Raw genomic sequence first — 22557 nt, 5'->3', positions numbered from 1 at the left:
ATACATATTCATAAAATAGTTTGTACTAATGTATTTAATATATGAAATAGTTGTATGTCTATATCTCATATATTAACTCTTCTCAGATTCTACCTCCTCCTTTTAATACCAATTTTATGAATTGTTATAGACTTTCCGAATGCTTTCAGAATGCTTTGAGCTTTTGTATGCCAAATACAATTTATGCTAATGTATGTCATGAAATAAAATGTAATGTTAATAAAGACGTCATTATGACCTAGTGTTATATTTTATATGAAACATCATATAGAGGCCTTCGAATACATGCCTGTGTTATTTAATCTTGACTGAGTTCAGAAGTGGCCACACGCAGGAAGTAAAATATTTTATTGACTCGAATAGCTGAATAACTGATAACATAACTTCTACCGGACAAGTGCACAATTTGATGGGGGGGGGGGGCAGATATAAGACATAAGCAAAAACAGCAAATACACTTTACACAAGTTATGATGCTTCAAGAGGAATTTACTGGATTAAAGCATTTTGAGGACTTTTATAACCATTATTTATTGTATATCTATTATACCCGGTACATGAATGTCTTCCTATCAGAATATACTGCTGTTGATAGCCTAGCGCAATGTTGAAATTATGCATTTGTACACTTGAGCATGTGGTGCATTACAACTAGTGCTTTGGGTATTTTCAACGTTGTCAGATACACGTGCCAATAGACAACATCAGTGCAGCAAGATTTTTGTATAAACGATAGTGTTAACAAGGTTTTGCTATAGCCATACATGTGCAAGGTAAACTACCCCGCTCATGTTTTTCAACGGACAGTAACAATTTTCGAATTCAGCCGAGGTATCATAACAACAAATGTTCGAACCAGGTTTCATGAAGATTGAATTATAAATGTGACTTCTAGAGTGTTAAAAAGGTTTTACTATAGCCATGTGGGCAAATATGCCCCTGGCGGCCATCTTTTTCAACGAACCTGAACCATTTTCAAAAAAAGTTAATATATCATTAAGACATACGCTTTGACCAAGTTTCAAGAAGATTGAACTATAAATGTGAATTCTAGTGTTAACAATCATTTTCTTTATTTTGACCAAGTTATCTAGGTTTTGACCTCGTGTGACCCAGTTTCGAAGACGCCAAAGATATCATTAAGACAACTTTTCTTACCAAGGTTGATGACAATCAAGCAATAAATGTTACCTTAAGAGTGTCAACAAGGAACATTGTTGACGACGCAATAAGGACAAATGGTGATCCTAAAAGCACATCATGAGCACCTTGTGCTCAGGTGAGCTAAAAAAGGAACTTAACATTGTATGTTCTATGAAACAAATGTAATTTGTATTTGCATTTAACCAAATTTCCAGTACTTTATATTGGTTATGTCATAATCAGAAAGGTAAAGATTATGCACATATACAGTACATAGATTGGCATGTTCACAAATTCAAATATATGACTGTTAGTTGAAATAAATTTTAAATCACAGTCATTCTCAAGATTTATAAAAGTCATATCACGGTGATAATTTTCTCATCAATCCCTTGACCGGTTTGGCTGTTGGGGTGGGGGGGGGGGGGAATGAGGGACAACAATACAGAAATACTCCTCCAGTCAAGTATGTTGTGTGCTGCTTAGAGTAATTCATCCATGGAAAGACATATACACTCTTACATTATCCATTCAGCTTTGTTCTGACGGCCTCAGCGTCGACCTCCCTCAAAAGTGCCCTGGAGAACAGTCTTGCACAGAGAGTCGTGCCTGGTGACGTGTCCAAACCAAGCCAGCTGTACCTTAGCACAAATATTCGTGGTCATGGTAGTGCAGTTATAAAATTGCCCTTACTGAAGCGAGTTTAATTCTTTCACTGTTGTTTATTTCTCAATATGACACAATCAAAAGCAATCTGGACAGTGTAACTTGTCCACTTCATATTGATGGCTTAAGTTATTGCCCATCGAAATGTAGAGGGAACATTAACGGATTTGATTTGCTGTTGGAATATAAGGTAAAGTCTTCTTGGACCTTGTGTAGTACAATCTGATCTCAGTTCTGAAATTTAAGGATATAATAGCATACAGTTGACAATATAACAGCAAATACATTTTTAACACATTGAATAAACACACATTCACAGATGGGCATGAACGATTTCTTTGTCTATTAATGTGTGTAGTAAAATTGAAAGAATACTAGCGTCATAAATAAAGTTATTGGCATATCACAGATGTTATAACAATTTTATTATGATAAACATCGCATTAAAAGTAAAAACAGAAGCAGTTCAGATGATGTACTCACAATCGTTCAGACGATGTACGCAAACAAAAAACGTTCAGACGATGTACTATTTCCCTCGCCACAGATCTAAAAAAAAGCTTAAACAACGTGCAAAACCTTGTACGAAATATTCTAAGCATGTTATCAAGCAAACAATGTTGTATTTTTTTCGTTGGTTGTCATCTTCAGTAGCAAACACGTCAAAATATAGTATGTTCAGACGACGTACAATTTTCATTGTTTATTGTTCCTGAATGTTTGAGAAAACTACAGAAATCTAAGAAAAACGACAATTACCAGAGTACATAAGGCGACTTAGCGGTTACTCTGCGCATAGTTATCATTAATTTTGATCTTATAAAATATGAGAATACCTTGATTTTCGTCATTAAGCGAGAGCTTTTTCCGCCATTTTGTGCGTACGATGTACTTTTGTGATCACGTGATTCCCCGAGTGAAGTGTCCTTGGCTCTTTAAACATTTGAATTTCCTCAAATAGGTTAGTAAACTTAAATGTAATATGGTGTAAACTTAATTGACATAACAATATTTTAATTCGAATAGTGAGCACGTCCTTGATTTATTTCCGAGTATTACTTTTTTTTAAATATGTACTGATATTCCAATTGATGCTGGTTATCGATGGCATGTTATCCTTTTTCAGAATATCAACCATTTTTCCGCGATTTTCTTTCTTCGTATTACGAAGTGCTTTACCATTAATCGACCAAACAATGTTCCGAGTCTAAAATCCAAATGAACAGAATAAAAAGCAAAAAAGCTGAAGAACTCTTGTCTCGCGCGTGGCCTGTGTTGTTCTTTGTTATTTAAGTGACATCCGTTATCAGAGTATCCGCATACCCGGCGTGAGTTTCCTTGACCTTGCCTTTAAATAGTTAGTGGCAATAAGGTCAATCCAGTGCTTTGTAGCGTGCAAGCTACCTACGAACAAATATTTGTGTAATACTTGATTCGTATTCGATTAAGTGAGTGAAGACAAGTGTTCCCTTTGTTGTAGTCAAAGCATATTAACCTTTACCCGACCGGCAAAAATGCAAATCCAAGCTAGGTGTCATAGCAAGCTTGATATGTTCAAGGTTACATCGAAGTTCAGGCAAATAGAGACTAAAATACTTTATGGGAATGGGACTTGTTTACTTACGCTAGCACCTGCTCAATCATTAAAAGATTGAATCCCCATCTAATAAATAGAATCATACAGGTCTGGCTTAGATAATTGTTCAAAATCTTCTTAATAATGGAATCATTAATATCAAAGTATTATAAAAAGTGACACATTCGTTTGCAATGTAAGTTTCAATAATGGTTTTCTTTTTTGTAAGTGGCTTTTATTTATTACACATGTCTGGTATGCAAGGGTCGGCGTTTTCTTTCTTTTTCAAACTTATTTAAGAAAGGTACATACAGTGGTGAAACTGGAAAACTAACCATGCTTTTCAGCTCGATTGGAAAATGTCAAATAGCTGTCAAGATCCTGATGAGGATTACATCCAAACACTTACTTAAATTAAGTCTAAAACATATTTTTTATAAGATCAGAAAAAAGGTATTAAAAGGTCACTGTTCGTTTACTGCCACGACCGTTAAAAGTGTCTTCATTGTCTATTTTGTTTCAGGTACAAAGACACAGGTTTCAAACTTTCATAGTAATTATTTTAGACTCAACATAAACAGTCTCCTTGTCAATCACCAAGTTCACCATTATGTTCATCTTCTGTCGTGGATGAAAACAGGGTCAGATGATTTCTACTCATTCGCATGTTGCTTATAATATAAAATGAATACAATGAATTGTAATGTAAACAAGCCACTTCCAAACACAGTTACTTCCCTTAGTAATTGACAATAACTGATGTCCAAATTACTCGTAGAGGCTTGGATGAAACACAAGTTAAATAAAAACATATTATCAATATTTTCAGACAAAGGTTGCATTTATATTTATATTTGTATTAAAAGAATTTTTGGCATTTTAATATACAAATTGGGAAAATATTATCAGAAAATTGAGCTAAAATCGTAGAGTAGAAAACGCTGAAGACCCCAAAACGCTACAGGGAGTTGAATGAATAAACAATATAACATTTGGAACTGAATAAAAGAAAAGGATTTAACAATATAAAGAAGTGAAACTCCACCTGCTCGAGCAGTTTTGAATTCTCATTATATACAATTAGTTGGTCCTTTATTTTAGGCAAGTGACCAATTGCCAAAACAGTACAAAACAACACAAAACAGCACAATACAAAACAACATAAACACATATAAGAATAAAGCTGGGGTCACCGCCTTGGAACGGTCAATCCAAAGCATTGGGGATCTAAACCGGTTAAAGAGCGCTCAATCTCACAATTGGCCCAGCATATATTCATGATACATTTAAGTGTAAATAACATTTAACCTCGTAGCATTAAAACTGAAATTAAACAATAATAAATATAATAATAATAACAAGAAACAGCATCGAGGATTTGTGAGTCATGTAAGCCCAGACGTGACGTGCAGCACTTTGTCAATATGTGAAATTGTTAATAGGTATTATTTAACCTGTGTACCATGCATTTATCTTTGTAATTTCCCTCAAATACCTTAACTGAAGCTGTATACTAAGTTAGTTATGTATATTAGAACATTTGACAACTTTAACTTGATATGTTCTGTGTGTTCTGGTATATGTGATGTTTTCACATTACAGGTCCATGAATCCTGTATCTTGTATTCTGACTGGTTCACTTCTTTCTACTCATATCACGAAAGCAAGCATAAACATTAGGATAATCGTAGACCAAAGTGGAGTTGACATAGACATATACTTGCCTGAGCAATCTATTCGTATAATGACAATAAAACTACAGTACACAGTCTAAATTAACCCATTTATGACTAGTGGACTCTCCCATCCGTCTAAATTGGATCAATTTATTTCCAAAATTAGGGATTTCAAGTATATTTAATTCTATATTTAGAATATTTTATAAAGAAATTCCTTTCAGCAAACAGCGCAGACCCAGATGAGACGCCGCATCACGCGGCGTCTCATCTGGGTCTACGCTGTTTGCAATGTCCTTTTTTCAGGACGCTAGACATGAATGGGTTAAGTGTTTAGCCATCACCCACGTATTAACGGAACTTTTAAGAGAAGTTGAGCAAACAAACTTGAGGAAACACCACGAGACACGAGATTTGAACAAAATTAAGTTTAATAATTTGAAAAATCAAAACTGATTCTTTAAAGAAGCTCTATAATATCGACACACATGAAACCAGGTGATTTGATAACAAATTGCAACATTATATTAATGATTTTTAGCACACATCATACATTTATTGCAATTATCCCACCTCAGTTAAATGTGTAGGATTAATGATTAATTATGGTAAAAGGGCCTTTTCAAGTTTTTGTAAATTGACAAAATAAAACAAAAAAGTTTCAGATTCGCAAGTTTTCGTTGCAGTAATTATATTTGTCAGGAAACAGTAATACTGAAAATGTACCATGCTCTAAAATATCCAGTATATGCATCTTTAGACGATTTAAAACTATGAAAATTATAACGCGTTGCAACGCGAAACGATTGAATAATAATTAGTGATCACTAATCAGTGAATATGGGTAAATTTCCTGAAATACCACTTTAAAAAGGCACACTAACATGCATCAACTCTGTAAAATGTATACAAATGATTAAGTACTGGTATTATATCTTGTGATTTTTTTATAAATAAAATCAACCATAAAATATATTTTACATCAAAAATGGTGTGTGAAGATACCGTCCTTCATATGTGTTTATATGAACCGTGCTCTTTGAAAAGGTGTTTACTACATGTGAGTAGCGTGTCGTCCCAGATTAGCCTGTGCAGTCCGCACAGGCTAAGACTACACTTTCCGCTTTTATGGTTTTTTTCGTTTGAAGAAAGCAAATTTTAAGTTTAGGCGGAAAGTGTCGTCCCTGATTAGCCAGTGCGGACTGCACATGATTATCTTGAACGCAACTTCTGCCCATCAGTAAACTGTTGTTTTTTTCACAGAGCACGGTCCTTATATTTATAGTTATCATACATAACTTGTGCAACTTTTTAAAATACACGAACGATTTCGTCGAAAGCAAAGACACCGTATAACAACAATGTTTAGGTTGAAGCTTTATGAATCACCGTGCAAAAAATCCTTCATCTACTTCAAACATTTACAAATGTATCCCATATGATTACATTTCCAATGTGTATTTGTATTGGAGTTTTAAAATATGTTTATAATTATTTCGCTATATTGTTTGATTCATTGTCACACCATTGAGTTTTCAATATGTTAAAGGCAACAGTTGTCATGTTATCAAGATTTTTAAACTCGATAGCTAAGCGAGCTGACGTTCAAAGATACTACTATATAACAGAACAAAGTATGGCATGAACATTGTCAAAACTAACGCCAGCAATGAACAATTATGGTGTCAATAGGGCAATTGGATAATTCGTCTGCTTCGCGACAGGGATCAGTCATACCAGGTGACAGGGATTAGTAACCCTCGATGGGTGAAATCGAGCTTAAACAATAGTTTAATCTAATTACTAGCCACATATCAGTTTTTTCCCATTACATGTATCCGAAACTTTCAGACAGATATTTTAAAAGGCACGTATTCCTCATGTAAATCATTTTGTAACTTTGTTGTAATTAAGATAATTAAATAAGAAATATGTCAATAAGCTACACACAAATGTCAACTTTTTACTGTGTTATGATTTGTAGACTAGAGCAACATAAGCGACGAACCAATCGAAGAAATGTCGGTTGAAATCAAAGGAGCAAGACCACTCAACGATGGTGTTGACAATGCCGGGTACCAAAGTACAGAAAAGGTATATATATATATATATATATATATATATATATATATATATATATATATATATATATATGATAATAATATAATGCAGCTAAGTATGTGATTAAAAAAATTCAAAAATCCTTCTTTACAAAATCAGTTTTATTTATACTTTATCTAAATGTTATAGAAAAATGGCGCAATCGACGAAACCTCGTTTACCGATGTCGCAATGATCAACGAGTCTCTCGACGAGGAAAAAGCGCGCAATGCCAAAGAGGATATGACGTCATACAACGCTTATCACCGAGGATTAGTATGTCATTGTATTCATGATCTCTTTTCAATACCTGGAGCCGTATGCCAGTACCTACTTCAGTAAAAAATAACTTAATTTGAGGTATTGTTTTCTTATCTCGACTATTTGTTCCTTAAAAAATGAAATTTAACTTAAGTCGTATTCCAGTAGCATCTAAAACTTAATAAATTTCTTAAATCAATATATTTTTTTCTTATCTTAAAGATTTTTTTTATATCCCTTAATTTTAAGAAAGTTTATAAGTTTTTTTAGCAGCCATCTTGAAACGCTTAAGCTTAGCTTAAACAAAAAACAAAAATTTAGCTGTGAAAATCATCTATTTGTTGTGATTTAAAAGAGGAAACAATTTTGAAAGTAATTAGTGGCTGTCAGGTGAGTTTATTTTTATTGTATCAAAACGATCTTTTTACTACATAACACTATACATAAACTCCATTAATGAAAAAATAGACAACTCTTAAATGAGCGTCATCGAACGCCGTGGATTTTTATTCCTTTTTCTTTTGTCTAACAACTGAGCGAAAATCTATTTGGTTTATGCTGATAATGCATAAAAAAACATATAATATCTGTAAGAAAATCCCATGCATAGCTTTTATGCTTTGTGAACTTGAATTAGAGACATTATTTGGATCTTCAATGCAGCAAGTTCGGACATCACGGATAACACACAGTTTTTCCACACAGACGTCAAATTTATTGACAACAGGGGTTAAATGTATACTTTGCTATTTAAACCTGTTTTCAGCGTTTTGATCGTGTTGTCAAAACTGCGACCTCAGGATGACACTCTCTACTTCCCTGTGTACTATGACATTAAAGGGAGAAAGAAACGTAAATGTTCTATATGTTAAGGTGTCTCTCATTGCATTTTAACAACGACCATAAATCAGTTAAGCTGTTGTTGTTTTAAAAACAAAATGTCGAGCTAAGCCAGATAATATAAGTATTCAAATGAATTCACCAATATTCAAAGTGAACGGACAATGTTTACTCTTAACAAATCTAAACCATTTTCCTATTACTTACCCCTCCCTACATCACTTAAGCAGACGATATTTGAAACCGGTGAGATAAAAGGAGAATTTGCGCATGGTGAATAAGTTAATTTCTCCTTTCATCTCAAGATTTTCAACTTAAATTTAACAGCTATTTAGAATGAATTTGCTTCGTTTGTTTTGAACAATAAAGATGAATTTAAAGCGCACTCTGCTGCAAACTTCTTTAAACATTGAAAGGATTAACCAAGTTTGTTATGCATAAACCAAATGGTAATAGCTATTGCCAACATTAGCCAGTTTTATGATTTATTTCAAATACAGGAATGTAATTACATCCGCCACGCATCGACATGTTAACTACAGAGATAGACTGAATAAAGAAGGCATATTTTATCTAGAGTGGATGATAGGGGCAAGTTTAATTTCCCGTACCGCGAGACATAAAAGCCTGTCTGCTAGTGAAAAAATCCCGATAACGTTACGGTTTTTTGCCTCCGGAGAATTTCAACTTCATTAAACAGGGAAAGGTTAAAAAACAAGGAATCTCATCAATGTTAATCAAAATAGTAATTATACCAAATAATGATGAAATAAAGTAAGAGGTTTTGACGAAAGTCCATTGTTTTGATTCTAAGTTATACCATATATCATATAAAAGGAAAATTAGTGAACATTTGTTTAAACTAACTTTTGCTTATACATGTTGTTTTCATTGATAACATGTTTACATTTATGACATGTTAAATTTATAAAAGAAAAGTTTATGATTCGTGCTTTTAAGCACATTACCCAACAACAAATTTTGAACTGTCCCAAATTGATAGAGACTGAAGACAACTGTTAAAATTGTATTTAATTTGTTTTGCTAGAAATCTTCGTTAGATAAGCAGAAATTGCTCACTTTTAAACAATTCCTCCGTTTACAACAATTATTTCTAGAGTGTTGCAAGAACTTTTAAACTCTCTTGATATTGTTAGGTAATGGTACAATGCATAATTCTAGGAAATAAATTGAATTTACACATATTTCCATCATTTTAGGATGGCAATATATTTCACTCCCTCATGGTGTATCTCCCTGACTCTCTTTTCCCGGTTGCTGAGGACTGAACACACATTATGGAAGGAAAGACAATGACATAATTCTTTATTTTCTCTTTAAAATCGGCCATTTTTACAAAAAACGTCTGCTAGAAACATGCGCACGCACTTAACCCACCACTTCCGTTACTATTTTAGTAATGGAAAATCCCATTTTCATTACAAAAAGTTTGAAAATTTCTTAACCTTTTATTTGAGTTAAGAAATTTTTTAGCAAATACTTAAGTTAATTTTGTGATGCGACTTAAGTTTTAGATTTTTTTTATTTTTGTTAGGAAAATATTTCTCAGAAATGTCTTTACTTAAACTTTAAAAGCTACTGGAATACGGCCCCAGGTCTTCTCACAACCTTTTTATTTATAATATTACAGCGTACAACTTGAATTTAAGTGTGTGTTTTTAATAATGAAGAAAACAAAGGCCAAGCGGTAGAAGTCGATAATATCATTTGTTTAAAATTGTTTTAACAACTCTGGAATAATAAATTTATTTGCGATTGCAAATTTATTTAATTCCGAATTTCTCAAACATTTGCTCAAACAAGAAATACAGATATGCAATCATTGCATACCTGCACATCTGTTTGTTAAAACATGGATCTCAAATAAAAAATGCATTACTGCTAACGATGCGGCCGTTGTTCACCGTGTTCCCTCGCCCCTAGATCTACGGTCGTCAGAAGGCATACATGTACTACACTGTACACAGAAAGGGAATTCGGACAATCGTTGGGCTCATCATTCTGTGTCTATATTTCGCCTACGTCGCTTATGCGTTTTCATACAAGTAAGTACGGGTAGTACAAGAAGGTGTGCATTAAATAAAATTGATTGTTTGTTCATTGAATTGCTTCGCTGTATTTAAATCATGAACATAATCATATTAATACATTATTACAAAAAAATTCATTTGTCAAACAATAAACACAGCAAAAAAAACCATGTATCTATAGAATTTTCTTTTCTTTTTTTTGCATTAAAAAACAGAGTTGTGATAGTCATGATAAATAGTGACGATAAACGGTTTTTTGTCATAAAACCGTTGACAACAAATACTTAAGATTATAAAGCAATTACTTGTTTAAGAATTAACATTCCCAATGGCAAATAAAATTCTCAAAAGTTCTAGTCGTCTCTTGGTGTCATATCTGTATTAAATATGAGAACAATTTACAGCCATTAAGTTACTGCATATATAAAATGTATGCATCTTATCCCTGGTCAGGTTCGGAGACGAGGGCTCGTGGCGGTTGCTGGGCGTGACCATCCTTTTAGTGTTTCTTATCGCCCTTACCAACCTCTGCAGCGCCTACCAGGTCGCCATTGACGCCTGGTGGGAGGGCACGCGGTCGTGTAGGACCTCCAGGTGTGCCAAGCGTACAGGAACATCGATATCTTGGTACGTGGCTATTATATATCGCCGCCTTGAATCGTAACTGTGCATCATAAGCCTGGTGCGTTCAAGCAATACATGACGTCCGTGAGACGCTATTAACAATTGAAGACTGTTCTGCTTGAAAAAAAATTAGCATTAAGCGTCACGAAACGGGTCTGTCGTAAGAACACACTTTTGTAAACACAATGTCTGCGCTTCTTTTACACAATTCAGTATATTTCTATTCGCGTTATAATGTATACAAGCTATGCTCTGTGAAAAGGGGTTTTATGCGTATCGTCCCAGATAAGCCTGTGAAGTCCGAAAAGGCGCATGCGGGACGACACTTTCCGCCTTAACTGGCTTTTTGCTAAGAAGAGACTTTCTTTAAACAGAAAATATCATAAAAGCGGAAAGTGTCGTCCCTGATAAGTCTGCACAGGCTAAGCTGGGACGTCACTTAACGCACATGCATTAAACCCCCTTTCCACAGAGCACGGCTCATATGTTATAAATCATGTATGTATATGTATATATTCTGAAATGGAATAATGTTACTTCGTTTTTTCTTTATAAATCGATTATTATTTATTCCCAAAATGGTATTTTCAGGCTGCTCCGCATTGCAGTGACTGTGGGCGTAGTTGTTTATGTCATAATTGACATCGTAATCGACCATCCGGAAAATCTCGTTTCAGTCGCAGGCGTGGCTTTGTACGTCATAATATGTTACTTCACGTCCATCAATCCAGCTAAGGTACAATACAGTGTTACCTAAGTTAACTGTTTACTCGCGTCATATACATACTGTCGAACTAAATCAAAATTGTGATTGCAACACTGCAGATCTTAGATTTTGATTAAGAATGAAACTATCTCCATACGTTAGTCTGTTAAGTCTACCGATCCACAATATTCTCGATGGAGACACCTTCCCCATGTACATTTATAAATCAATGTCCATACAACGAAACTGTGTTGTTTGTTTGTTGGTGATGGTGTTTCGCCGTTAAAACAGAATTTAGTCATATCAAGTCGATCAATAAAGCTACTCTCATTTATCCTGGATTACATGGCTTATGTCAATAACTGATACTGCTTTACATAAATTCTGAAGAAAACGTAGACGAAGAATTGCCTTAGAAAAAAAATCATGACAAACAGCACATAATTTGTGTGGCTCGACCGGGGAATCGAACCCGTGATCCTCGTATTTGTTGTCCAGAGCTCTAGCGACTGAGCTTGCGCCCAGTTTAGGTGTATAGTGTACAAACTGACCTAACGGCCACCTGGGAAAAACGGTCACCTGCAGACAACGGTCAGTCTGGATTCCCCCCCGACGAAAATCACTCTATATTACACTTGAGAATAACGGTCACCTGTCCATAACGGCCAACGGCCACTTTATCCCACTCCGAAATTCATGTGTGAACTGAAAACAACGGTCACCCGTCGGTTGTCTCGAGTCGCGAAAATTAAAAACACAGCACATCATTTGTCCGTGCATTTTGCGGGTAAAGCGTCTGATAGCGGTTATTGCCTTTGATATAATAAAAGAGACCCGCTGCGAGTGAACAAATAGTAGTGTGTTGAGAAGGTTTGTTTTCCGTGGATATTTATGGGGGTATCTTCAAAAGAAAACATGTCAGAGTTTGTAAAACGTTTAGAGTAAGTATCGCTAATTAAATGGCCGCTAATGAGCACATTGCACTTACAACCTTGAGTATGGATTGCATGAAACAGGACTGTCAACCACGAATGACGAAAAAAGAAAAGTTGTAAAATACCGTATTTATTTGCAATTATTAGTTTATATTGATTTAAATTTCACGACTGGTTTATTACATTACTTGAAAAAAAGTTCATATTTTCAGTATATTCGGAAATAAAATTTCGCGATGTGAAATCGAAAGTACATCGCGAAAATAGGTGACATAACGATACACACACTATAAATAACGAAAGTAGATTGATCATTGTATATATAAAATACATACAATTCACAACGCATGCACAATTTGCATTCCCGGATTTACCACGTGACGATGATGATCAATCTACTGGCGTTATTTTTTATAAATTTATTACCGAATATACTGAAAATATGAAAACTTAACAACTTTATCAAGTAATGTAATATACCAGTCGTGATATTTTAATCAATATAAACTGATAATTGTAAAAAAAATACGGTATTTTAAAACTTTTCTTTTCTTCGTCGTCGTGGTTGACCGTCCCTTTAACAATAACAATGTGTTTAAGTGGCAATTTTCGGCTGCAGGCATAACACATGAGCGCATGACAAAGTCATTTGATCTTTATCGCTGATAACGCGTTAAAACAACATTAAAGTAACATTACTACTCCAAATCAACGAAAATTCCGTACAATTTTTTGTACAATAAACTTATCCAATTACAAATCAGTGTTCCTTATGTCAATTGCCGAAATTTCAATGCCAGATGTGGTCTGGTAAAATAGATGTTTGTAGATACAAAATGCTCGTTTTTTTATTGTTTTTCATATTTAATTCCATTTTAATTTCCCGCAACGATATCTATTCATACGACACATGAACACTATTATGGTGTTCGTGTGTCGTATGAATAGATATATTCGCGGGACATTAAAATGAAATTTAGTGTGTCACAAATAAATAAAAACGAGCATTTTGTATCTACAAACATTGTTTAGATGATAACTTTATTTTACAAAAAATGTTACGAAATGTTCGTTGATTTTGCGCGATATAGAGACTTCAAGCCGGCGAATGTTTTAATAAGAAGGCGATTAGAATGATTAGTGATCGTCTATAAAGACAAAACATAAACTGAATCACAACATTTATAACAAACTTAAGGCATTTATGAAAGAGGATTTTTTCCTGTTTGTATTTTGTACGAGGTTGTTTGAACACTGTACTATCGGTTTATGACAGAGAATACGCTTTGAAGACTTGTTCGGACGTGACGTCAATGGCACGTGACAAGATTTATTTACTGAAGGAACGAGATGCATGAGTAATCAATTATACTAGCGTTGTTAGAGTCATTGATTTAGTTTAACAATATGAAATTAAAATCTATAAAATATTATTCTGTATTATTCAATGTAAGGTAATTCGGTTATTATGCTTAGTTATCGGCAATCAGCCTTTGTTTTACAATGTATGCAAACGATTGGTTGGGGTAATGACGTAGCAGTACTACAAACTGACCAGTCATCTTAAAATTGTGATCCGAAAACAACGATCACCTGTGGACAACGGTCACTTTGGTCACTTTGGTCACTTCTATTGACTGACCGCTGTTCTCAGGTTTAAGTGTATAGCAAAGTGTTGTTGATAAAATTCAAGAGAGACAGAGAGAGAGTTTCCTTTAAAGAAAACCTTAGTTTTACCAAAGAACCGCATATTTTCTACCCAAATTCTCAGCATACGTCAAGTTTTAAATTGATTTGTCAAGCGGTTTACTTGGTCATTCTTTGCATGTTATTAAGATACAAAATATTAGAACAAAACAAATTGCAGCATTCTATTTACAGGTCAACTGGCACACAGTGTTCTGGGGTATCGCCCTACAATACGTGTTCGCCCTGGTCATCCTCCGTACCCAGTGGGGGTATGATATGTTTATGTGGCTTGGGAACAGGGTCACGGAGTTTCTAGACCACACGATGGCGGGTGTGCTGTTTGCATTTGGGGATAAATACACGGATCACGTCTTTGCCATGAAAGTACGCAATATATTCTCAAAGAGCCAGTGTATTGTTGTAGAAGCTAAGGTGTGATGTATTTGTAATATTTACAAACGGTTGAGGGGTGTACTGGTCTGTCCTTTATATTATACAAAACTCTTGAATATGAATGAGCGGATGTTTAATATTTTTTAGTTTCTTTTTTTTTTCTTAATTTTAGTTGACTGCTAGTTCTCAAAAAGCAATATCAATAATGTTTAGAACAATTATATAAATGCGTTATAAAGTTTTCACATTCAAGCCTTTCCCAACTTACCTATACCGATTTCTAATGTATTTATAAACATTGTTCTTTCCAAACAATTGCACATAATTGATAGTTGTATTATTTTGTAACTCTATTTCTGTAGGTTTTATCCATTGTGATATTCTTCTCCACCATCATGAACATCCTCTACTATCTGGGTGTGATGAAAGCCATTATCAAAGTCATTGGCAGATTCCTCGCCTTCTGTATGGGAACTACACCGGCCGAGTCCATCAACGCAGCAGCCAACATATTTGGCTCCATGGTAATGCCTTTACATTTGATATTATTTATGAACTCACAATTTCTGACAAAAAACTAGGGAAAGACAAATTTAAGGCTGAGAATTTTTAGAATGTAAACTTCATTGCAACTTTAAATATGCGATGACCAAATATTCTCGGGATAAATATAGTGGTCAAAGTTCCGACTATTTATTCACATTAAGTAACGCTAAACACTAACTCAAGTATTCTTTATCTTACGGTTTATAGATCAATTCATTAATACAACATTAAATTATATGCACACTACTGAACACATTTATGTCAATATTGCACATACGAAACGTCAATCTATATTTTCAAGCAAACATAGGGAATTTCAATTGGAAGTGTTATTTTTATTAAAGTGATATTATGGGCATCTAACAGTATATAGGTGTCTATCGCAACCGTTATTTATTTTTGGTGTGTTCACTTCATAAACACTTTGTTTTGTTAATGCAGCATCAACATACTAAAACAATATCCCGAAAAAAGAAAAATAATCCATTTGAATATAAACCGTACTTTCGTTTTGACAACTGACGACAGAAATGATTCGATGTACGGTGTGAGTCTAAATGTAGTTTGCGTACAGATTCGTTCATACGACACAAAAACACAATTTTGTTTTACGGATCGGCTTAGAGGACTGGGTGAGTCCTGTAAAATATCGAAAATAATATATACTTTTTATAAACAACTGGTAGCAAGATGAGGTGTAGATAATTGGTCAGTTACCACATTTTAACTAATTCTTTTGACCTGTTAATTCTTTTCTTTTTAACAGTGAAATATGCCCATATTATCACTTTAAGCGCATATTTGTATTCGCAACTTTGTAGGCGATCCATGAAACGCAAGTATACAATAATATTATGCTGAAGCAGCTATATGCAAACTTGACTAAACTTCAGTTGCCGCAACGTTTGTTACTTTATTGTTTTTCAAACTGAAGGGAATTTCCCATTAACAAAGTGTAAACTATAAGCTACTTATGTTGTATACTGTTCCAAGGTTTGACATTTCGTATTTGACATTGTAGTTACAAGTTTAGTAGTTTTCACTACATCTTAAGCGCTTCTTAACTAACATAATAGAGACATAGCCTAGCCTCGTGGTTTTGTTCTCAAGTTTTTCAAAGTGCACTTTGACTTAGTTTTAAGCATTACGCAAACTCTACCTGTTAGGCATACTTTGTCAAACGAAGTATTTTTGTTTGTATTGCATTGCGTACATCTGTTCACGAATAACTTGTTATAATATTGTTTTAATCCACCAAAGTGCTTCAGTGTGTATTTTTCGTCGTAGATTGATTCTCCGTTGATGATCCGTCCGTTCTTGAAGGACATGACAAAGTCGGAGCTTCACGCCGTCATGACTGGAGGATTTGCCACCATCGCCGGCAGTGTGCTTGGAGCTTACATTAGCTTTGGGGTAAGCATGTATGTCTGGCAGTGTACTTGGGGCGTACATTTGCTTCGGGATAAGCATGTATGTCTGGCAGTTTACTTGGGTCGTACATTAGCTTCGGGTAAGCATGTATGTCCGGCAGTGTACTTGGAGCGTACATTAGCTTCGGGGTAAGCATGTATGTCTGGCAGTGTACTTGGGGCGTACATTAGCTTCGGGTAAGCATGTGTGTTATATCAAAGCTTGTTTCAACTTTATTGGAAAACCTCCCTGTATGTGGTATTAGACTGATCTGTATAAACACTCTGCTGTGGTTGCAGTATTACACAGTTTAGATTTTCTTATCAGCCGAGGTCAATATATTGATGCCGACCCCTCCCCCGCCCCCATCTCTCTGCTACCAATTCTTAGTCAGACTTGATGAAAATATAAAAACCGATCATAATATATATAAGGTTGGTCCTTTTTAGGGGATGAATTCAGATTTAGAAAAACCATACAAAGCTGGACATGAACTTTTAAGTAATTTCTGTTGTCTTACCTTACACATTGCAAACAAAGAAATACTTTCTGATAAAATGGCTCCGCCACATGACCCAGTAATTAGTCCATTTGCAGGTTCCAGCCAATCACCTCCTATCCGCCAGTGTCATGAGTGCCCCGGCTGCTCTAGCCATATCCAAGCTTTCCTACCCAGAGGTCGAAGAGACGAAAGCATACAACGACGATTTTAACAAGATGGAACAATCGTAAGAATCTAGTTAACCGTTACTATAAAATAAAATCGGTAATAACATATGGTGAAGAAATGTTGAACATTTTGTTTTAAACTTTCTGAAGGAGTGTGCTTTTGATAGTGATTTTAACACAGGTATTATGCAATGGCTTGTTCATCGATATATATAAAGTATCAGAATTATTCAATTTTTTGTTCAAAGCCTTAAACATGTCACGTGATGACTTGTACATCAGACTTTTTCACGCACGTGATCCGTGTGCTGTCAGCGATTACTTGCTATCCTACTTTCAAGCATCAGACGGTTTTTTGGATTGTCTTTTGTTAGTCAAGCTTTTACATAGGAATGTCAATAATCAAACGATATTTTCTTAATTAATTGTAACTTGGTACACATGTAATTTACACGATTAAGGTCCCCCTTATGAAAAGTCTGTTAAATTGTACACAATTTAACGAAATAGCATAAGTATATCACTTGAGTCAGTGTTGTGCATATTAAGAGAAAGTTTCATTATATTAAAGAAATACTTCAGTTCACGGCTTATTTCAGTTCAGAACACAATCTCATTGAGGCGGCGTCCAATGGCGCCACGGCCAGTATCAAGATAGTCGGATGTATCCTCGTGAACGTTATTGCTTTCTTAGCGTTGTTGGCGTTCATGAACGCAACCCTCACGTGGATTGGGTTCCGAGTTGGCATCATGGACCCGAATCTTACGTTTGAGGCGAGATATTTTTTTTTCCAAAAGTTGCGGTTCAGTGTAGAAATAGAAACAAAATGTGTCAGTAGATTTTAAATGAATATTTGGTTAGTAGTTAATACATATTTTAAATTAAATTAGCTCAGCAAATCAAAACAAAATATTTTAATTACGTCCGCTTATAAACTGATTCCGCTCATTTATATAAAACAACATACAATACATTTCAAATATCAAATGACAGCTTTTTTATATTGTATTATTTATTTATACCTTTCATTACAGTTAATTACTTCGTATGTCCTTTATCCAGTATCGTATTTTATGGGCGTCGAACCAAACGACTGTAGAAAAGTCGCAGAACTTATAGGTAAGTCGATTATATTTGTATGTTTTTTTTAAGTTCATCAAAGTTGTGTTTTTAAACTTTAATGAGAAAAATACTCCCACTATGTACCGTAAATAATAGTTTGAAATCTCGCCGCGTAGACAATCATAGAGTATATCCTGTACATCTCAGTATAAATGCAAATGTATGATGCAAGTGTCATACACGTGATCTTATGCTATCAATTTAGGGCGTAAAAACCCTATCAAGGAACTCATTGCTCATGTGTAGTCCAAGTGAGGCTGTCACCTGCTTAGATCAGTGTAAAGAAATAAACACAATTAATGGGGCAAAATTGTGATGTTTCGCATTAGCTGAACCTAATCAAAATCGATTTCAAATGGCAATGATAATACATATAATGCTTTAGTCAGCTTGCGAAGGTGTTAAGAATTTTACCAAAGAGTTCAAATAACAACAGTATAGCATGCATGTGGTGCATATGTCTATAGGGGTCAAGACATTTACGAACGAGTTCATAGCGTATGAAAGGTTAAAGGTGCTGATCCAGAATCGGAAGGACCTTGCCAACTACACGAGCTTCTACAACACGGACGCCTGGTTCTGGGACAAGGGAAACGTGATCCTCAACATCACCGGACAGGTGCTCACCACAGGGGTCATTACGGTAGGGCTTTTAGACAACGGTTTGAATTTCAAATGTCAATATATTAAACAAATTAAGTGCGTATTATAGCTGATAGGCAAGGAGGAATGTTTTATTTTTCTTACTTTCTGACGGTACCGACATACTTAAAATGACTTGTTAAAACGAAATGGGATCAAAGGAAAGTTACATTGACGGCTAAGAAATTGGCTAAGTGTTGTTTTACATTTGATAAAATTGTTCGCTTAAATATTGGATATCGATTTCAAAAGAGATTTTTTATAAAATATGTTGTATGCCATTTTCCCTCTTTTCAAAGCATCAATTTCATGTCAGATATTAAATTGTTTACGTGCACAGGAGAAATCCGAGATCATTACAACTTACGCCCTCTGTGGGTTCTCTAATTTCGGCTCCATTGGGATCACGCTTGGAGGCCTTGGGGCGCTGGTTCCTTCCCGGAGAGCGGATCTGGCGAAAATGGTTGTCAGGGCCATGGTCTGTGGAAACGTAGCCTGCTTCCTTACTGCGTGCATAGCAGGTATGGTGAACTCAAAGTTTGCATTGACTTTGGTTATAATACTACAGTACTACAATATATGTGTGTATATATATATATATACTACTCCTTTCAAAGATTAGAAACAACACAACAAAATCATCATCAGCATCATCATCATCATCATCATCATCATCATCATCATCATCATCATCATCATCATCATCATTATCATCATCATCATCAACAACAACAACAACGATAACTATTACTACTTCTATTACTACTACTAATTCACTACTACTACTTCTTCTACTATTACCACTACTACTACTACTACTACTACTACTACTACTACTACTACTACTACTACTACTACTACTATTACTACTACTACTACTACTACTACTACTACTATTACTACTACTACTATAACTACTACTACTACTACTACTACTACTACTACTACTACTACTACTAATTCTAGTACTACTTCTACTGCTAATACAACTACTATAACTAGTACTACTACTACTACTACTACTACTACTACTACTACTACTACTACTACTACTACTACTACTACTACTACTACTACTACTACTACTACTACTACTACCACTACTACCACTACTACTACTACTACTACTACTACTACTACTACTACTACTACTACTACTACTACTCCTTCTTCTACGAATATTGCGTATGATATTACTACTACAATCGCTTTTTGTGCTTATTATACAATTATTAATTATTATTGATTATTATTAATGTTCTAAAAAATATTGCCGTTTGTTCCAGGACTTTTGTACAAACCGTTTTGAAAGTGTCCACTGTTTTCCATGATGTGTTGACTTTGTTTTCCTGGATTTTCCAAGAAAGTCCATATTGATTAATTCCTGACCACGTATGTTTCAACATTCGTACAAAAGGGACAACTACAAATAAGTATACACCACTACGACTGAGGAATTATTGCTGTTCCGTTCACAAGAATAATTAAAACTTAAAACCACAAACTAATATAAAAATGATTATGTTTTATGTTTCTTCATTTTTTGTCATATATATATATATGTATATATTCATTATATTATATTATATGTTGGATTCTACTGTTTGCATATCAAAAAGAATGATTTAGACATTGATTTTTTTGCGGAATCTATATTTGTTTATTATCATATTTTATGTTTCAACATGATATATTCGGGTTGAATACTTGTTTCGTATCACATTCCATGTTTCGCCATAATTCATGATTATTCTATACGTGTTAGTTATCATTTACCATGTTATTACATGATTAATGTTGATGTTTACTTCTTACATATCAGATAGCATGTTTAACATTGATTCATGGTGTTTCTTACTGAACACATATCAAATAGCATGTTTTACATGATTCAAGTTGATTATTTTCTTCTTACATATCAGCATGTTAAACAATGACTGATGCTGATTATTATAATAACCGGAAAATATAAGATCACTAGATAACTCTACAAATATTCATTGTGATTGTTACTAAATACAAGTGATAATACAATGTTTTCACAAATTTCTGCTACTTTTTTCGTACGTTCTAGACGGAATGTTACATGGTTTAATCATCGTAGTATGGTGATTTATTAAGGAGAGCATGTAATAAAGCTTTTATGTATTACATTTAGAAACATATTTAATCTTTAAGACCTGTTTTGATCTTTTTTGTCTAGTTTGTAGGGTTTAGGACGATTTTATGTTTGAGTCTCGCTAGGACGTCGCTAGGGACATGCTTAGACGTGACAGATTGCCTTTCCAAGATAGCTACATCGTTGGGTAACATTAGGTAACATTTGCTGTCCTGTCGAGTGTTCAGCATAAAGAATGTTACTCGAAAATAAAGATTCTTTCTTTTACAGAATGTTCAAATATTGCTTTCCTTTATAAAAAGGGATAGGCTTATATAATACAAACACCTTATACATTTATTTTCTATGCTTTGTATAACCAGATGTTTGAGTATTTAATTAGTGATACTTGTTTATCAGGAATGTAGTTTGAAATGAGTGTACATACGGACTAATTTAAAATTACGCTTCAATACATTTGCAAAACCATTCATTTTTACAATTATAATTTCTTTAGGAAAATAATTTCGCTAACTATTTCTGACAATGAAATGGCAATCATGACTCTACAAATTACCAAAGTGTGAAATAGCACGATATTTGATTCACCATTTAGAGAAAAAAAAAGTAGAAAAAAGGTTCCAATTGAATTTTACAAATACATGAGCGTAGTTAATGTTTTAATCAGGTAGTTTGAAGCGTACCGGTAGGTAAATGTTTTGTATAACCACGTTACAATTTCTTAAACTTTAGAATAAGAATCTTCTGGTGTGTTCATAACTTGATTTTTGTTAAATCTGTCGTTTTGAAACATAAAAATTCCAGCGTCATTGTGCTTGCTCTCTGATATACTCAAATATTAATTGAAACACATGGATTGCATAGAGGACTTGTCAACAAGGGAAATAAATGTGACAAAAGTCAGCTTTTTATTTGTTTAAATACTCTTTTTTCATATAATCTGATTTGATGTTGAGTTTTCTTCTTTCCAACACATGACATTCAATCACTGTTGATGCAATGCAATTCTATTTAAAGCCGCACACCTTGAAATGAAGTACATGTTAATCAATATATACATATCCAATTTGAAAGTGTGCAAAATTGTCATTAAATCTATAGCCTAGTAAGCAAGTAATTTTATTGTTTTTAAAATTTTAAAACTATAGTAGGATTTCTATATGTAAACATTCATTTCGACAAACGTGGTTATATTTAAGTTTTAAAGCGCAAAAAGACGGATTTCTACCTTGTAACCACCAGATATATTCTAATTGAGATAGATGAAATTAAATCTATGGCCTAGTTAGCAAGTAATTTATTATTTTCCAAACGGCACCGCTTTAAAAACCGAAAGAAGGATTTCTAGACATATACGTCCATTTTCGACAAACTCGATTTTTTTAAGT

At 34.2% G+C, this 22557-nt stretch overlaps 1 protein-coding gene across 4 annotated transcripts in view; it reads left to right on the top strand.

The window, feature by feature from the left end:
• Positions 1-20558, top strand: part of LOC127857929 (solute carrier family 28 member 3-like) — a 75082-nt gene extending 54524 nt beyond the window's left edge. The window contains exons 12-15 of one of the 4 annotated variants that reach the window (XM_052394698.1): positions 18321-18405; positions 18876-19051; positions 19391-19571; positions 20337-20558. In XM_052394698.1, the coding sequence (XP_052250658.1) occupies positions 18321-18405; positions 18876-19051; positions 19391-19571; positions 20337-20359 (465 nt within the window). In that variant the 3' untranslated portion in view covers positions 20360-20558. The remainder of the gene's footprint in view (positions 1-18320; positions 18406-18875; positions 19052-19390; positions 19572-20336) is intronic. The other 3 variants (XM_052394696.1, XM_052394695.1, XM_052394694.1) reach the window with 3 other exon arrangements.
• The last annotated feature ends 1999 nt before the right edge of the window (positions 20559-22557 follow it).

Source organism: Dreissena polymorpha, chromosome 14 (genome assembly GCF_020536995.1).
Source record: "Dreissena polymorpha isolate Duluth1 chromosome 14, UMN_Dpol_1.0, whole genome shotgun sequence".
Lineage (NCBI taxonomy): Eukaryota > Metazoa > Mollusca > Bivalvia > Myida > Dreissenidae > Dreissena > Dreissena polymorpha.
This window is presented reverse-complemented; position numbering and strand designations above follow the sequence as displayed.